General features: G+C 60.9%; 1 protein-coding gene across 1 annotated transcript; it reads right to left on the bottom strand.

The window, feature by feature from the left end:
- Positions 1–321: 321 nt before the first annotated feature.
- On the bottom strand, positions 322–10,006 carry LOC309683874 (antigen WC1.1-like; the record flags this gene model as incomplete). The annotated part of the gene is made up of 12 exons (XM_082499864.1): positions 322–506; positions 1,195–1,278; positions 1,715–1,810; positions 1,970–2,107; positions 2,860–3,174; positions 3,793–4,107; positions 4,465–4,779; positions 4,870–5,190; positions 6,033–6,338; positions 6,580–6,888; positions 8,508–8,821; positions 9,897–10,006. 12 exons carry the CDS (start codon positions 10,004–10,006, stop codon positions 322–324), a joined length of 2,808 nt encoding a protein of 935 aa, XP_082355990.1.
- Positions 10,007–11,666: the final 1,660 nt, after the last annotated feature.

Here is an 11,666-nt window from a genome sequence, read left to right as displayed (position 1 = left end):
CTTTTTGCTGGAAAGTGTGACTGGCAGGGTGGAAATGTCTCTGTCAGCAGAAACATTTCCAAGGGACCATGGGCTCTCACAGCCTGCTGTCCCCAAGACATGTCTCTTCCCCACTCCCATGTTTTCCTTCTCTGTTCCCCCTAGTTGGCCTCAGGGAGACACTACAACTCCTGGGCAGGCAAGAAGAGCTCTGGCTCGAAGACTCAAAGGCTTTTAATAAGACCAAATACACAGGCACAGTATAAAAACAGGGGATTAAAAATAGAGCAACCGCCCAGCAGTTTCTGTTGCCCATGAAAAAGGGAGACGGTTCCCTGGTGCTCACGGCTCTCCCAGCTGCACAGACCTCTCCTCTCTCCCGGCTGCACCCCGCTGCATGGCAGGGATGTGCTCTCCTGGCCCGGGGCTCAGGGACTGCTGTGCACTGAGATCCGGTCTCACAGCCTCTGTGTCCTCAGGGAGATGCGCCAGAGACACCTCTTCAGCATCATCGTAGCCCGTGCTCTCTAGGGACAGGGAACAGACATCCCCCTTAGCTCCAGGGGCCCCAGCACTTCTCTGGGAGCGCAGGGCTGCGTCTGCAAGCAGCAAGGCATGCTACTGCATGTTCACCCCATGGGGTGCCCCTTCTGGACTCTACATCTCCTTCCTCCCTTCTCACCAGTCCGGAGATGTTCAGCTCCCTCTCTCACCGTTACTTCCCCCAAGGAAAACTCCTGGGGCAGGTGGCCCCGTCCCAGCAGGTCGGGCTCTCAGTATGGCAGCGATTCATCCAGCACCAGGGATGGCACCCCAGGAACTGGCAGCGCTATCTCCCCCTCTCACCTCCGGGTGCATCCTTGGGCCCTGCTCCTTCCTCTGGCACCCTGGGCATTTCCCAGTCTTCCTGCCCAGGGGCAGGATCTTCCCCCGGGTCAGAAACCTCCCTGGCATCATCATAGCCATCCGCTGGGTCACCTCCGGCCAGGACAGGGACGTCTGAAAGGAGAGGGGAGCTGGTGACAGAGAGAAGATACATCTGCAGAGCAGAGGATGGGAGGATACGCAGGGACATGGGGCTCAGACATTGGTGTTGGCAGCCCCACAGAAGACCCCCCCATGTCCTCTCCAACTCTGATGCTGACACCCAGTGACACTGCTGTCCATCACATGTCTTCAGGGAGGAGAGATCCACCCCTTCCTGCTCCACATTACCTGGGGCTGGCCCCGGACCATCCTCCTCCTTGCTGTCCCCGGGGTAGGACTGCAGCTTGGTCAGGGACCCCTCTGAAGAGGCGCCTGGAGAGAGGCACAGTGGGTGTTATGGGAGTGCACTCTGCTGACATGGCTTGTGGCCAGTGGTGCTGGGGATGGGGGACCCCCAGAACCACGGCTGCATGGGGAAAAGGGCTCAGGACTCACCCTGCTCCCCTGGGACTAACCCCTTCTCAAAGGGCCTCCCAGAGCTGCCCTGGGACAGCCCCTTCCCTCACCCCTCATGTGTCCCCCAGGGTGCCGGGGCAGGCAGAGAGGGGCCATCCCCAGCTGGGGCGGGCAGAGCTGGTGGGGAGAAAGCTTCTCTTCTGGGACTAGGACCTGTCTGCTCTCCCCACACACCCCACAGCCCCAGAGCTGCAGGGACCTTTGGCCAGGGGGCTGCAGGGAGTGTCAACCCTGGGTGGGGACCAGGGGAAAGGCACTGTAGATGTGTCCTCAATGAGGGACGCGCACCAACCTGAGCCGCTGAACCTTGCCTGCTTCTCCCATGCTGGGCTGTAACCGATCTCCTCGTACACAGCCTCAGGGAAGGGCTCCTGAGCTCTCTCAGAGCCTGCGGACAGAGGCAGAGCTGGCCCAGGGGTGGTCAGAGAGAGGATGGCATTCTGCAGGTAGGAAACACCTATTCCCCCAGCTCTGCCTCTACCACTCACTGACAGCCCACACCAGCCCTGGCCTTGCCAGGAGGCATCTTCCCCTGGAAGGGACCCACCTCTTCGCCCAGCCCTGGCGCGTCGCACTTGCCCGGCCAGGAGGGCCAGGAGCAGGCAGAGAAGGGCTCCCAGGATGATGCAGATGATGACGGGCAATGAGAATCTCCTGCTGCCACTCAGACGGCCCCGGGTGGGATCTGCATGGCAGGAAAACAAAAAGGGCAGTACCAGGCCTGGGAGAGGTGAGGGGCCGGGACAGCCCAGTCCTGATCCTCACTGCATCTTGACTAGGGGACTCCAGGGGATGAGGGATGGGGACGCTCCATCCTAACTGGGTAAATGACAGCCCTCCCAAACTGTCCGCCCACCGCTACCCTGGTGCCTCCTCCTGGGAGATTCATACCCCAGCAATGAGCCCCTTCCATCCGGCTGTGGGTCACAGCATGGCCCCAAGAAGACCCATCGCCAGTGGGGAGAACAGGTTACCTGCTCGAGGGGTTGGTGCTGCCGTCCTGGGTGCATCTGCAAGGAAGGAGAATAGGGCTGATGGGTGGGTGTGCAGGTACCAGGGAGCCTCCTCTCTGTCACATAGTGTGCGTGTGTGTGTGTGTGCACATGTGTGCATGTGCAGACATCCCTGACACATCCCACCCAAACTGCCCCTCCTGCTCCGCTTGTGAGGGTGGCCACGAAGGAGCCCACGGCCCTACTCTGGCCGCAGGGCAGGACAGAGCAGGCAGCCCAGTGATGGCCCTGGGGGCTGCAGGGCCCTGCGGGCAGAAGCTGGAGGACATCCAGCCCCACAGAAGCTGCTGCCCACTTGGCAAAAGGCTCCCGTGCTCTGCAGCGATGGCCTTGCTCTCAGGACCTCTGGAGCCATGACAGGACCGAATGGGGGAAACGGCTCCTTGCTGATACCCTTGTGAGGGGCACAAGCCCTGCCGCTCACCTGAGCAGCGCACAGCAGCGTCCTCCTTATGGCGGCAGGCACCGCTGTCCCCATGCCGGGCCCAGCAGTCCTGCAGAGACGGCTCTGTCCCCCGGCACTCCACCTGCTCCAGCCAGATGGGGCCGGTCCCCTCCCCAAATGCAGCCTCGCGCAGGGCAGACACTGCAGGGCCACAGCCCAGCTGCCTGCATGCCACCTCGGCATCCCGCATGTCCCACCAGTCGTCACACACCGTCCCCCAGGAACCACGGTGCCAGACCTCCACTCTGCCAGAGCACCCGTTCTCGCCTCCCACGGCACGAATCTTCTCCCTGTCTGGAGAAGGCAGAGAGCTCCCAGGGCAGCGGGACAGCAGGCAGAGCCCTGCCAGGCGAGAGGGGCAGGCGGAGGAGCAGCTACCTGTGCAGCTCGTGGTGCTGGGGCACGCAGCCGTTGGGGCCAGGGGCAATTCTGGCTGACGCCCTGCAGAAGGAAATGCTGCGGTGAAGGGGCTGCTGCAGGGCATGGTGCAGCAGAGAGCGGGGCTGTGCTCTGCTCGTGCCACCTCACTCACGGCAGCACCTGAACCCCGGTCACTCAGGGGACATGCAGTGTGAGGGACCCTGACTGCTCAGCCCCAAAGGGACCCTGGACTTCACAGCAGCAGCAGGGTGTCCATGGAAGGGACACTGCTGGGAGCCCTGGCTGTTCCCTTCTGAGACCTTGCCTCCAAAAACCTCTTCCCTGCCCAGGCAAAGCTGGGAGCCCGGCTGGCAATTCCCCTGCTGGTGAATGTGTGGGGCTCTGAGGGCTGAAGTCCCATTTTTGCTACCAGCAGCAGAAGTGTCTGGCATGGAAAGGAAAAGCCCCGGCAGAGCCTGTCTCTGCGTTTGACCGTGCCCAGCAAGGAGCAGGAGCTGGGGAGATGCTAGTGCCCGGGTAGCGCAGAATTACCATTGCAGGTGATGTGGGTCTCATCTTGCAGGTCATCACATGACTGTGGGTTCCAGGGATCAGACAGACACTGCCAGAAGGAGCTGTTTCTCTCCCCACACTCCACATGATCCAGCCAGGCAGGGCCAGACAGCCTGCCGGGGGACAGTTGTGTTTCCAGGGTCTGTATGTCCCCGCAGCCCAGCTCCTTGCATGCCAGCGACATCGTTTTGCGAGTCATTGAGTTGGAGCAAACGCTCCCCCACGTCCCATTGTAGAAAACCTGCAGGCGCCCGGAGCAGTTGTTGCTGTTCTCCAGCCTCAGGGCCACGAACTCTGGGAGGAAAGGAACCGAGGGGGAACAGGCTGGTGTGGGGCTGTGGCAGCAGGGACGCCTCTGCACAACCCACACCCTCAGCCAGGCAAAGGAACGGCCAGCAAGTCCCTCTTGCACCCACGGGCAGAGAAATGTCCCTGATGGACAGACAACCCTGCCCTCCCTGCAAACCATCAGGGACAGCTGAGCTCCCCAGGGATCCCCGAAGGGACTGAAGTGACCTGTGGGTGGGTGTCCCCAGGATGGGCTTTGTCAGGGGCTCAGAGGTGGCCAGTAACAGCCTCGGCCATTGCCGGCCCTCCCCTCGTCCCAGCCTGCCTGGGCACTGGGCTCCCACCGCAGCCCCTGGCACAGACCTGAGCAGACGACTCCTGCGTCCTCTTTGTGCCCGCAGTCGTGCTGCCCCCAGGACTCTGCCGGGCAGTCCCAGAGAGCAGCTTCGGCCCCGGAGCAGTTCACTCCATCCAGCCAGATCTGACCGGAGCCTTTCCCAAACCTAGTGGAGCCAACCACCTCCACCGCCCCTCCACAGCCCAGCTGGTGGCAAACAACGGCAGCGTCGGACAGGTCCCAGTCATCATCGCAGACGGTCCCCCAGCGTCCCTGGTAGTAGACCTCCACTCTCCCAGCGCAGCGCCCAGGCCCGTTCACCAGCCGCACCCGCCGGCTCCCTGCAGCAGGAGGAAACCCCAGCTGCCTTCACGGGCTGGCTGCCCACCAGGCCCAGAGCCTGGGGGGGAGGGGTCTGCAGTGCCACTCACCCCAGCAAATGACCCCCACGTCCTCGGCAATCCCTGCGTCCAGTGCACTCTCAGGCAGGGAGGTGTTGCAGAGGGTCAGGTTGGCCTCATGCCCTGCGCACCGGACCCCTCGAAGCCCCATGGGACCCGTCCCTCGCTGAGGCTTTGGGGGGTTGTAGGCTGTCTCTCCCTCTCCACACTGCAGCTGCCGGCACACCACGCTGGCCTCCTTCAGATCCCACTGGTCATCCAGGACTCTGCCCCACGTCCCGTGCTGGAAGATCTCCACTTGCCCATCACACCGGCTGCCTCCACCCACCAGCCGCAAGGATGCAAAGTGAGCTGGGCCTGGGGAGAGCAGCCATGCCCCAGTCCTTGGTTGCATCAGGGAGCCTGGCAGCCTGCAGCATGTCTCCAGGCTCTGGCACCCTTGCAGAAGTGCCTGGGATCTCGCCTGCCTGCCTCCAGCCCCCAGCAGGGACCTCCTTGTCCCGGGGTCCATGGGGTGCTTTCCCAGTCCCTGAGCCTTCCCGAGTGAGACGCCAGCTTTGTTCTTGGTGGGGCAGAGTCACAGACCACGTCCCTGCCAAGGCAGTTGGGGCAGCTCCCGCAGGAGGGAGCAGCAGCCAGGAGTGGCCACTGCTGAGACACATGACAGATGTGTCTCTGCCATCCTGCATCCCTTGGGATGGGGGACTGGGAGCCAGAGCAAGGTGGGCCTTTGCCATCAAATGGGGAAAATTTGGGTCCTGTGCTGACCAGAAGCCAGCCCCACTCTGCAGCTCACCCCCAGGTCTGATGCTGCTCCTGGTGGCCCCCAGGCAGCACCTCTGCTGTGGGATTGGGCTCTGTGGGACTCTCTGTGGGGTGGGACAGGGCTGCCTGCAGGCAGAGGGATGGAGAAAAGCCCCACAGCCACGTCCCTAGCCCATCCCACTGTGGGAAGGTAAAGGAGCCTGGGCCTGGCGGTGGCCCCAGGGCCAGAGCTGCTGCCCCGAGGGGGAAAGACACCGGCCCCTGTTCAGTCCTCTGCTCTCCCACAGCGGAGTATTCAGTCTGAGCAGGAAAAGTGCTCCAGATGTCCCCTGGTGACGCCTTGCACTGCCACAGGGCCCCCTGCTTTGGGAGACCATGTAGCACACAAGGAAAAAATGGAGTTAATTGAGTGTTTTCCCAGCACTCACCTGAGCATATGACAGCAGCGGCGTTCCCATGGGAGCACGGTGACATCCCCAGTGAGGTCACTGAGCACTTGCCCAGGTGGGATTCAGTCCCGTCACAGTGGAATGAGTCTCTCCAGATGGGGCCAGTGCCTCTCCCAAAATGCCCTCCTCTGGGAACAGACTCAGCGAATCCACAGTCGAGGTGACGACAGAGAACGTGGGCATCCAAGAGATCCCAGTGGGAGGCGCAGAAGGTGCCCCAGGTCCCCAGCACCTGGACCTCCACCCTCCCCTCACATGCCGTGTTGCCGTTCACCAGCCTGAACCCTGTGAACTCAGGGACAGAGAAGGATGAGAGAGGGTGGACTTGTGTTCTCACTCTCTCAGGAGCTGGAAGAGAGGCCAAATGGAGAGGACCCCGTCATCCTTCTCCCTCTGCATGATTTTTTTGGCTGCAGACAACCACATCACCCCTTCTCTCCTCATGCCCAGCACAGCACGGTCGCTGCCCTTCTCCCCCATCCCCAGCACGCCCCTTGGTGTTTAACACTCCAACGTGAGTCCTTACGTGTGCAGGTGACACCAGCGGCGTTCATGTGGGTGCAGGGCTGGTCTCTGGGGGACCCCTTGGGGCAGAACATGAGGGAGGATTCATTCCCCACACATTGGAGCTCCCTGTCCCACATGGGACCAACCCCTTCTCCAAAGTGAGCTGCCCCATGGACAGATAGGGCTGTGCCACACTGTAGATCCCTGCAGACCACATCGGCGGCTTTGGGACCAAAGTCTGAGTCACAGACAGTTTTCCACTCGTTCCTGTGACGGATCTCCACTCGTCCTGAGCAGGGGTTGTCCCCTCCAACCAGCTGGACAAATCCTGGAGAAATCAAAGACTCCTGCGAGTTCCCAGAGCCCTCTGGGATTCACGGGCCCATGTCCCACCTGATTTCTGAGGTGGCCACAGGCAAACAGCCCCACAAGCCTCTCAGCAGCTCCCAGTGGGTTCTGCTGGCACAAATACCCCAGGGACACCCTGCCGCTCCTCAGACATCAGCACAGCACTTGCAGTCTTGCTTCTCTCCCAACCCCCAGCTGTAGGCACTGCTCAGACAAACTCCTGCCATTTTGGAGACCTTGAGCTCCCAGGCAGCACCCAGAGCACGTTGGGGCCCAGGGAGATGGGCCCAGATCCTGTCAGCTGCTGCAGCCTGCTCTGCCCATCAAGCTCAGGGCCAGGCTGAGGAATCCCTTGGAATCGCACGAAACACACCCTTCTCTCAGGGTGGTCTCAGGCTGTTGGGACACTGCTGTTAGATGGGACATGTCACATGGTACAAGTGTGGCATGGCTACATCAGCAGTCGGAGTCCGTGCCAGCCCCTGACTCTGGCACCTGCCTCAGTTAGGGCCAGGAGCACAAATGTGGCCATTAACGGGCAGGCAGAGGGTAGGAGAGCGGGGAGGAGCAGCCCTGGGCTGACACCAACTCCCATTGCAAGGACGGGCACTGAGCAGCGCCAGAATGTGCCGGCAAAGCCCCTGTGACACAGGGCAGCCCGGGCCTGGGGCAGGTGGGTCAGCACTGCCTGCACAGCGCCATGTCCCCATGGGCTGGCTCTTGCAGGGTGACCCTGGGAGAGGAACGGGTTGCTGTGTGCCACCCTGCTCCTCTGCCCAAGGCCAGCGCTTTTCCCCTTTGAGCAGCCCCTTTGCTTTGCCTGAGGAACTTCTGTCTGCCGGAAGGCACAACCCGAAACCCCCTGGCCACTCTGTGCCCTTCCCTTGGGCTGTGGGTGGCCGTCTGAGCAGCTTTTGGTGCACCTGGCACAGGGGAACCTAGCCCTCGGCAATGCCAGAAAGGTCCTGGCTGAATTGGAGGAGAATCACAGAATGGTCAGGTTGGGAAGGGCTCTCTGAAGCTCACCAAGTCCTACCCCCTGCCAGAGCAGGGGCACCAACAGCAGTTGCACAGGATGGCGTCCAGGTGGGTTTGGAATGTCTCCAGTTTGGGAGACTCCACCACCTCTCTGGGCAGCCCCTGCCAGTGCTCTGCCACCCTCAGAGTAAAGAAGTTCCTCCTCATGTTAAGATGGAACTTCCCATGGTCAAGTTTGTGCCTGATCTCTCTTGTCCTGTCACTGGACACCACTGAAAAAAAAGACTGGTCCCATCCCCCTGGCACCCCTCCTCTAAGCATTAAAAAAAGATGAGAACCAACAGAAAATGCGGGTCATGAAGGGGGATTCATCTCCCAGACCCAGGCTCTGACTGAGGGTGGGCTGGGCCATCCTGGGGCCTGGCAGTGGGTGGACGCCCAGGGTGGGATCCCACTGGTCTTTCCTCAGACACCAGGGACACCAGCAATGACAGCCCCAGCTTGGCAGTGCACCAGTTACACCGCACCCTGCTCTGGCATCCGTTCATGGCTCCCAGAGGGCACAGACAGGTCCCTTCCCCTGTCCCGGTCCCAAAGGTGCAGAACGGGTTGGCTCCTTACCTGAACATATCACTCCAGCATCCTCAGAATGATCACAGTTGGTTTTACCCCATCCGAGGTGTGTACAGTTAGACAGGGCAGACTCATTGCCGTGACAATCAACATCATCCATCCAAATGGGGCCAGATCCAGCCCCAAAGTGTCCGTTCCGAGGAGCTTCAAGAGCAGACCCACAGCCCAGCTGCTTACAAACCACTGCAGCATCATCCAGGTCCCAGGAGTCATCACACACGGTCCCCCACTGGCCCTGGTGTTTCACCTCCACTCTCCCAGCACAGCGCCCACCGCCGTGCCCAGCCTCACCTCTGCAGCCCCTTCAAACACTGACATGGGACTGGTCAGGAGAACACTGAGCCCCAGACTGCAGGTCTGGGGTCCCCCCTGCCTGGGCCAAGCCACGGCCACCAGGGTGGGAGCCCTCTCCCCTCTGGGCTTTCCCTAGGGGAGTGTGAGTGTCCCTGCACTCCCCGTGGGCTGTGCAGGCTGGGGGTGCTAACTCCAGACCCACGGGGCCATTTGCTGCCCCACAGCCCTCAGCACCTCCTCCCACCCCAAAGGCCCCCTGCCCATGCCCACCCAAAAACTGTACCCCCAGGCCCTGCACAGGGCACCTGCTCCTCCCCAGACCAGCACCCCTTAACAGCACCGTGTCCCCAGGCCTGAAGCTCCGCTAGAACACTACCTGCCCTGGCACCACAAAAACCTACCACCCCAGGGCTTTCCATGTCCCAAGGGAGCACCAACACAATCCTGAGCATCGGCCAACCCATGTCCCCTTCTTGCCACTGGCATCACTGCTGGGGCCCCAAGAAGGACATTTCCATGTGCAGATGCCCCAGTCCCCTTCTCTGTGTGGGGCACAACTGCCCTCCTGGCGTTAGGGTCCCCCAGAACATGGGGGCAGATAGCAGCACACAAACCCTCTGGGGCGCTCTGCAGGTTTGCTGAGCCCTGGGTTCTGCTGAGTGCTGTTGTCATCAGCTGAGCCACCACCAACTCCAGAGGAACAGCACTGGGGAACAGGCGATCCCAAACGAATACCCCGGGATGGGGTGTCTATAAATGCAGCCAGAAATGGCCTGACCTAAACACTGGAGCCCTAGAAGTGGAGATACCCTCTCCCACCCAGATGGATGCAGGAAAAGGCACGAGGTCCATAGACCTGAGTGCCCTCTGACCCTCACCTCAGTGGCGCCTACAAGGAAATCGCATTCCCAGAGATATCCCGATGACCCCACTGGTGCTCACTAAAAGGGAGCCAGCACTTACCTCTGCAGAGCTGCAGCCAGAGGAGCAGCCCCAGCACCAGACGGGAGATGGATCCCTCTATTCCCATCCTTAGACTCCTGCTCTGCTGGCACGGCTTTGCTGCACCCTATTCCCTGTCACGGCTCCTGGGGACTCATGGGGACAATGATGATGGGAGGGTAATATATCTCTGCAGATGCCGACCCAGCTGCAGGAGGAGCCAATCGAAGCAGCAGCACCTTTTTAGACATTATCGGGAGCTATCTCCCCTCCGACACAGCCCAGCCCTCCAATGAACTTCTCCAGCGCCGTTCATGACCATATATGAAGGACATACATGTCCCACTGCGCGTATCACGGTCGCTGTGGTGGCGGATTGTCATGGGACAAGCTGGGTGTGGAGGGAATATGAGTCGGTCACTCCTTGCACCTCGCTGTGGGGACCGGGAGCACTGAGCATCTCTTCCACTGGCCTCATCCATGAACCCAAGAGGCAAGTGTCCAGCCCTCCCCGAGCTGTGGGAGCCACGGAGCTGGGACTGTACAGGGGTCTGTGTCAGGATGGGGAGGAAACCACCCCTGCCCCTGCTACAGACCCCTCTGTGCTGGGAGCAGCAGCCGGGAAAAGGCCTTGGCCACGGCAAGAGCTCCATCCCAGCAGTGCTGGCATGTCCAGGCCTCCCCACAGAGCCCATGGTCGGTCCCTCGCAGCAGCTGGAGCTGGGACACGTCCCTGCCCTGGCAGCAGACATGCAGCCCAGAGGCTCAGACGTGTCCCTGACTCTCAGCGTGTCACCGAGGGGCCGTTATTCCCCGCGGGCGGATCGGGAGCTGGAGCCTGCAGGTGCACAACCCACAGCCCACGTGGCCTCGCAGCGCTCCCCGTGCTCCCCCCGCAGCGCCCGGGCAGGAAGTCTGTGGTTTCCTCCTGGCGCCGTGCCCAGGCACATCCCTGCCGTGCCCCCGAGACACCCCCACCCTGACTGCTCCAGCCAGGGATGGAGGGGCTGCTCCTTCGGCCTCGCAGGCACGCCGCCGGGCAGCTCCCGTCCCCCATGAGGCCCCAGTGATGCACGTGGCCGCTCTGCACCGACCCCACGGCCACGGGGTTCCATCGGTGACGTGACCTCACATCCCTCCTCCTGCCAAAGATGTGGGCTCATGGGTTATACGGACAGTGACCTCACACTCTCCTCCTTCTGCTGCTGTGTGCTCAGGACTTATACTGATGGTGACCTCACTATGGGCTTCTGCTGAGGATGGTTCTTCCAAAAATCCCTATTTGGGTGGGATCTAAATATTCTTTTAATGACATCAGAAGCACCCACACAACCACATGCCTACTCCTTGCATAAAAGCTACTCTGGCACCAGTGAAATCACAAGATCATTCCGAAGCCACGTACATACTCCTGGCCTATCTACCACTCAGCCTCTGATGATGTCAGAGCATCTAAGCCTGACATGGGCCTGCTCCTGGTGATGTCAGAGCATCTAAATCTGCATGGGCCTGCTCCTGGCCTATCAGGTTTTGGACAACAGTGACCTCACAAACACGTACACAAGCTATTGCTTGGCTCTTAACCTATCAGAAACTCAGGCACCAGTGACACCACAACAATCGACACAACAAATGGGTCTTCTCCTGGCCTATCAGACGCTAGGACAGCAGTGACCTCCCCAGCACCTAAATAACCCCTGCGCCTCTTCCTGGTGTATCAGCTAATTGGTCACAAATGACCTTGCAAACACCTACACAAGACAGGTGCTTACTCCTGGCCTACCAGATTCTCAGGCACCTGTACCTCAAAATATCCAACTCAACACGTTTCTCCTGGCATGCTCAGGCACCAGTGACCTCACAAGCACCTACACAATCCATAGGCCTGTTCCGGGCCTACTAGCTACTCAG

The sequence above is a fragment of the Vanellus vanellus genome, assembly GCF_965231255.1.
Source record: "Vanellus vanellus genome assembly, contig: HAP1_SCAFFOLD_35, whole genome shotgun sequence".
NCBI classification, from domain to species: Eukaryota; Metazoa; Chordata; class Aves; order Charadriiformes; family Charadriidae; genus Vanellus; species Vanellus vanellus.
This window is presented reverse-complemented; position numbering and strand designations above follow the sequence as displayed.